This window comes from Lampris incognitus, chromosome 21 (genome assembly GCF_029633865.1).
Source record: "Lampris incognitus isolate fLamInc1 chromosome 21, fLamInc1.hap2, whole genome shotgun sequence".
Lineage (NCBI taxonomy): Eukaryota > Metazoa > Chordata > Actinopteri > Lampriformes > Lampridae > Lampris > Lampris incognitus.
Genome location: NC_079231.1, coordinates 6701269 through 6708471, shown reverse-complemented (window position 1 = coordinate 6708471; position 7203 = coordinate 6701269). Strand labels below are relative to the sequence as shown.

Here is a 7203-nt window from a genome sequence, read left to right as displayed (position 1 = left end):
CTAGTGTAAACTACTAATAAGACACATTAGCCTGGTCTGACCCTTTAGCCGAGCGGTTAGCGACGTCGCCTTGTGTTGCAGTACACTCCGTATCGATTCCCGCACCGGGCAAGAAAATAACCGGTTACAATAGTAAAGCTGTAAACTACGTATTTAGCTAACGTTTCAAAGTTTAGCTATATGAAACGACGACGGCGGCCCGAGGTGCGCCGAAAAACGGTGCTGTGTGCAATAATAACCCTCTTTTCTAGTCCGGACTTCGATCCCGACCGTGTTCACGCTGGTCCCCCCTGCTCCGGCGTCGTCGTGCGCACCGAGGGTTGACGGAGCGGCGTCGGGAGCCGTCGGCGGGGGGGAGGGTCCTTCCTCCGGTGCTTTCGGGCTTGGTCCCAAACAAAACTCTCGGAACCATAAACGAATGTGTGGCGCGGGTCTCCTCGCCCCGACGTTCTGGTGGTTTTGACTTTTAGACTACTGCCAATGAGCCAGTTCCCAGGGCAAACTTGGCTGGCTATTAAGCTATACGGATATAACCGGTTACTTTCTTGCCCGGTGCGGGATTCGATACGAGGTGTAACCGCACCACAAGGCGACGTCACTAACCGCTCGACTAAAGGGTCAGACCCGTTAGCTAGAGGCTAACGCGTTTTATTAGTAGTTTACAGGGATATTACACGTAATACGAACATCTAAGCCAGACGGAATACATATTTCTGCAAACTTCGATTAGACCTCTGGTTTATAATTGCGTAATAACAATGTGAAAATGTGAACAGACTAATATCGTAGCAGATATTATTGTATGTTTCACAACCGGCGCCGTGTCAGCCTCCGCCTGTTACAAGCTAACAAACAACATAAACTAATAAAAGACGCTTACCATTCCGACACGTCTGCTAGTCGCCGATTTTGGTGCATAGCAAAGTCCCAATCCGGATCTGACTGAGGCTCAAACATGTCCGACGTTCGCCATCTTCTTCTTCTTCATCTTCTTCTTCGGCTTCCGCTTCTTCTTCGTGGATGTTTGCCATCTTGACGCGCATGCTCTTTCGAGCGAGCAGCGCTAGTGGGCGGGGCGTGAGGCTTGAGACATTTGCATATGCCTGAATTTCTCAATGAGGGAGAAAGTAGACGCGCTTCCAGGCCCTTTTCAGAGTTTTTGTGCTTTTTAAGTAGAAAAAGGATGTTAAACAAGATAGTAGTCACCTCATTTTAAACGTTTGAACGTGTCAGGAGGGGTGTTTCAATGGTGTCTTGGTTTTGCCCATGAGGACGCCTGCAGCAGGGTAAGCGGTTCGGATAATGGATGGATGGATGCCTGCAGTTTTCCAGCCCTGTCCTGCTTCACAAACCAGCCTGACTCTTAGATGCAAGAGTTAAACCAGCACATTAGCCTGGTCGTTCTCTACCTGGATGAATTTATGGAAAGAAGTATTTCACCTCAGTAAAAGCCCTGTTTAATTCATTGACATTCGAGTCATATTAAAAAGGATTCGTCTGAAAGAGGAACCTGTTCAGCCCCCCCCCCCCCCATTTCATTTCTATGGGTTCTGGACATTATTTTGTCTTAAGTTACACACCACACAAGCCATGTAGGACTGCTTGTTATGTAAAATAAAACTTTATTCATTCAATCACTCAATAGATTACACCAAAAATGTCACAAAAGTTTATAAAAGTAAAAAATTTTTCATGTCAGTTATTGAGTAGTATAAGGCATAAGGCCGCTTCCGTCTCTCGACTAAAGTCTAAAGAATTTTTTTTTTACAGAACGTTGTAAGAAAGCTCTTTTAATAGAAACACGTATTATAACTGGTTCATGATACCCTGACATGAAAATCAAAACATAATAAATCAAACATGGGCATGAGCAAATCAACATAAAATCAAGAGCCAAACATTGATTTTAGATGAATGAATACTTTTCCCATCACTAACAAGCCAAAATCATTTGTCATATGAGACATCTCCAACAATTAATAACAATAAAGAATCATAGGTTATTTATGAAAGGGCAATGTGCTGTGACAACTTAACGGATAAAAAAAAAAATCACCCTTGGCTACGTTTGAAATTCAACGTATGTCTGTAATAGAAGCACAGCTTTCTGTACATGGCAAAACAGGAAAACAGAAAATAATGCGCACGTCCAACCCCAGTCGGGCCAAGGTTTCCCTGATGAACACCAGTGATGGTTGAAACGTTGCAAATATATGATGCAATAATGAACCTAAGGAGCTTCTGAATCAGTGTCTTCGCCCCGTTTATTTGAAACAGGGGATGAAGTCTTGTGACAGCATTCATGGTCATAAGAATTAAATCTAAACTCTGTTCACAACCTTTGACCTCCAGAATGCACAATTAGTCCAATAATTATTAATGTTTGGCCTTTGGACATGAAAATAAAGAAAAACCTTGTCAAGATAAACCGCAGCTTTACTGACTGTATCCCACATCAAAATAATTCAAAATTTTGTTCTTCATGGCTTTGCACCGAGCCACTACTTTGCCCCCTAGTGTTCAAACGACGGCACTGCAGACAAGCTAAATTAAAAACAACGTGTTGAATTCATCAATCAGTCGAGTTGCATTTTTATATTTTATATTATTCTATATAATTTATGACAAAGCCAAGCTTTTAACTTTTTCACACAAACCTGACCATAGCTGTACACTCCAATAACGCATAGACTTTTTAATCTGAGACCAGGATTTCATCAACAAAATACAATCACTCTGGGAATATTGCCGTTAAAGATGTCTCGCTCTTAGGTCACACTTTATAATGAATAGCTGTCTGGAAATGTTAACAAGTGTGTTGCAAGAGCTTAGAAAGTGTACCCTATTACTCATTTATTAATCACCATTTACAGATACTCATTATGCAGCGTTACCCACTCTTACAACCAGCACAAATCACAGCCAATGAGCTGGCTAATTGAATCATTTGGCGGGTCCACAACAGTCCCTCCCCCACCATGTTGACGGTGCGATGTCACACTACCCATCTGTGATGGTGTTTCTTGTAAGGCGTGGCCTTGAAGTAATCTTCAGGGGTGACGGTCTTCACTCCTCCAAAGTAATCCAACACCCACACCTGAGGGAGTCAAAAAAAAACGGTCAGTGTTACTTCCAGTATTCTGTATTATACGGCAGAGTTGAAGATGCTAAGATTTTCACTGGGAGTGACGAAGATGGCCAGGATTAGGAATGAGTATACGTATTAGAGGGACAGCTCAGGTTGGACGGTTTGGAGGCAAAGCAAGAGAGGCGAGATTGAGATGGTTTGGACATGTGCGGAGGAGAGATGCTGGGTATATTGGGAGAAGGATGCTGCTGAAGACAGAACTACCAGGCAAGAGGAAGGCCAAAGAGGAGGTTTATAGATGTGGTGAGGGAGGAAATACAGGTGGCTGGCTTGACAGAGGAAGATGCAGAGGACAGGAAGAGATGGAAGCAGATGATCCGCGGTGGTGATCCCTAACGGGAGCAGCCAAAAGTAGTAGTAGTAGTAGTAGTAGTAGTTACTTCCTGTATTCCAAAACACAGACTGGGCGCTCATTGGCTTCATCTCACTTGGCTACTTTTAACAATGTAGAGCAAGATCGAAGGGATCGAAATCTCAATATTTTGTTGAATCAGGTCGTTGTTTTATATAACAAAAGATGCGTCCATTCAAAAGGATCTGGTGCCTAGAATCTCTAGGTGGGTTTCCATTAACCTGCTTTAATACACAATTTGAACTTGCAAACTAAAGAACGAGTAATGGAAACTTATGAATTATATAAAAAAAAAAAAAACAACACTCAAATATTGCAAAAAAGCTTATACGCTCGCATGAGGTGGTTTTTCAGATGACTAGACACGGCAATATTTTGCAAAACTGAAAGAGAAACACATTTTTTGGCATTTAAGTCAACGTAGCCAGTTTATAAAGTGCCCCATGGGAGCTGGCTCCCTCGGGCGTGATACGCAGGCGCCACGAGGGCTCCTGCTGTGCTGCATAACTAGTCAAATGTTAAGTGGGTCATTCTGAAGTTTTGGATCCACAGGACTGCTATAAAATCATTGGAGACAATGACCTCCCATAAATCCCGGAAAAACTATGGGAGGTCATTGCCTTTGCATCGCTGTGTGCGTCACATGCCCTCGTCGCCTTCGATTAAACACTACCACGGATATTGCGGTGCATGCGAAACGCCTGCATTGAAATCAGTGTGACCACACTTATCAGATCTTGGAGATTCAGGGCAATATATTAAGAGAACACCCTGTCTTAACATCACTTAACATCACTCAGGGGAAATAGACCACTCACAATTGTGTTTTGTCGACTTTGGAAGAAAAAAAAAAACACTTCTATTTTGTGCAAAATTGCAATGGGAACCTACCTACTGTTTGGCGACAATATCTCACACACACACACACACACACACACACACACACACACACACGTGGACAGCCAGATGAGTGACGAATACACACGCACCTTGGTGATGTTGAACTTGGCGAAGAACCAGTTGTGGTCGGACGGCCAGTCGATCATTTCCGGGTGTCGACTGAACAAAGCCTTCTTAGCGAACTGTGCCTCTGTGCCGTTCACCTGGACAGGATGAGGAAGACAGAGTCAGTATTCAATTTTCTTCCCGGTAATTTGAACCCAAAAATGATTGAAAATGTCCCTTTTCCCCCTACCAAACACACACACACACGCCCGCTGGCCCCTGTAATGCTGATGTATTTATGATGCTGAAGCAGTTTTTTTTTATTTTTATGACAAACGAGCATGTGCCGGTCATCCGTTTGACCTTCTCTCTGAATCAGACATCACAGCAGTTTTCAGTGCTGCCGAGTCATAAAGCGCCACGATAATCCTCGACTTTACCCTGACTGAGAAAAACCCCCGCGGCGAAACCCAGTGACTGAATCAATGTCAGCTGAACTCAACGGGCGCCACCTCCAATTACACAGAATTTATGTTGGGCTATAATCTAATACGGTAGGCAACAGAGGTTGAGATGGTGAGCATGTGGACGTCAAGCTGTTGTCATGCAAAAGTTGCCAAGCAGAATGAGCTATATGATGTGATCTAACGCGGAAGAACGCGTCTCAATAAGTTTCTTTTTTGACTTTTCATTTTATTTGAGAACGGAGGACGTGGACGGGCGCTCACCTCCACCACGGAGCCGGACAGGATGATGTGGGCACACAGGGGGCTCTGGGGGTCGAAGCCCTGCTGCTTACAGTAAGCCGTCTGGGCCAGAGACATGGAGAGAGACGCCTGGGGGTTCACCTGGGACAGAAAGCCAACCAGAGAAAAGCAGCGAACATCAATCAAACCTTTCCACACTTCCTTTTGTTGCTGTACAGAGACGATAACAATCGTTCTGGAAATTGATTTCTGACTTCGTATACTGATATCAGTATACTGATATTCCAAGGTACAGAGGCATTTTCTATAAGTAGATACAAATGTTCAGTTTGGGGAAACGCACACAAATACTACCGCTGATAACACCTCCGTACTACTATCCATCTTCTAATACTACCAATCTTAAGGCTTATCTGCGTTCGTCCTTTTTTTGGGAAATGGTACAAGGACTGCATTTATATACCACTCAAAGCATTCTATCAGAACAGTAATGCCTCACATTCACCCATTCACACACTGATGGCGGAGGCTGCCATGCAAGGCACCAATCCCGCTCATCAGGAGCAGTTAGGGGGGGGGGGGGGGTTCAGTGTCTTGCTCAAGGGCACTTCGGCGCGCTCTCTGGCGGAGCCGGGGGATCGAACCAGCGACCCCTCTGATTACAAGACGACCCGCTCTACCTCCTTAGCCATGCCGGCCCCCCGTTTTTAAACTTGTTCCACCACTTCGCTTGCTTATTCGACCATTTCAGTCTTGTTCTGCCATGTCCTGATAAGTCATCAGTTGAATATTTCAGAAAGGTTGAAAACAAACTGGTATTTATTCAGACGAGGTCTAAACAAAAATTACAGTAAAATCTAACATCGGTGTCATTATTGAGAGAGAGTAAAAATCTATAATGAGCGGGGGGCGGGGGAGGGGGGGTAAGGAGGCGTTTCTGTCAAACTGAGTGTGAATCAGCCATCTGCTGGATGCTGAGCACTGATAAGCCAGAAGAAACCTGCTGAGTCATCCTGCACAACCTGCTGACTCACGCCAGCCGCTCAAGTTGCATAAATCAAACTTTGTACTCGCATAACGTTTTCTATACTTTCCAAATGTCCCGAGATAAGGACCACAAAAACGAGTTTAAAGGGCATCGCATTGGTGCAGCAGTGCTTATTAAGCTCATATATAGTTCATTTTTTGGTTCGTCCGTCCCTTCCTATTTTGACAGCTGCTGTCAACAAACTCACGCACGCGCGCGCGCGCGCACACACGCACACACACACACGCACACCTACCTGCAGGTCTTTAACAGAGATCTCCATGTGGGTCAGGTACAGGTACGGTACTCCGGTGCCGAAGCCGACCGGACCGTCGCTGACGGAGAAGGCGTTGGAGAAGGGCTGACCCTTCACCGGGTCGTGGGTCGAAATCGTGGCCATGGACGCCCAGTCACACTGGTTGGCGACGAATCGGGCCACCCGGGCCACCTCCTCATGCGGAGGTATCCGGTAGGAGAGGCCGGGGAGAGCGAGGAGGAGAAGAAACGCAGCCGACAGCATGGTCTCCACGGGCGGTCTGGTCGTTTAGTTATTTGGTTGTCCGCCCCCCTGCCCCGCCAGCGCCGGACGGGACGTCAACTCCTGCGGCGCAGACGGAAGCTGGTACGCATGCGCACTCTGTCACGTGACTGGGCGGCGCCGGCGGCGGACACCTTTCCGTAGAACGGAAACGACAAATCGACTTCTGTGTCACAGAAGCACAACGGAGAGACGCATGTACACAATATGTGTGTAACGATCAAGTAAAGGGTAGTCCAAATAATAACTGAGCATGACTCGACCAACGTACAATCGGGAGATAATCGTGCATGGATGAGAAGACACGCTGGCCGCCGGCTGGCGACTCTGATCCCTTTAGGCCAGTGTTTCTCAACCGGGGGTCCGCGGACCCCTAGTGGTCCGTGGTGTAATTGCAAGGGGTCCGTGAAAATAAAATATCGTTAAAAAAAAAGATCCTATGACATTTATAGAAATGGGATTATTTTACTCAAATGTGACTGAGAC

The 7203-nt window shown here is 45.7% G+C and overlaps 1 protein-coding gene across 1 annotated transcript; it reads right to left on the bottom strand.

Moving 5' to 3' along the window:
• Positions 1-1602: 1602 nt before the first annotated feature.
• Positions 1603-6806, bottom strand: creg1 (cellular repressor of E1A-stimulated genes 1). Its single transcript, XM_056301249.1, has 4 exons — positions 6436-6806; positions 5174-5293; positions 4490-4603; positions 1603-3097 (listed from the first exon to the last, which is right to left on the bottom strand). Exons 1-4 carry the CDS (start codon positions 6697-6699, stop codon positions 2996-2998), a joined length of 600 nt encoding a protein of 199 aa, XP_056157224.1. The 5' UTR covers positions 6700-6806; the 3' UTR covers positions 1603-2995.
• Between the last annotated feature and the right edge of the window lie 397 nt (positions 6807-7203).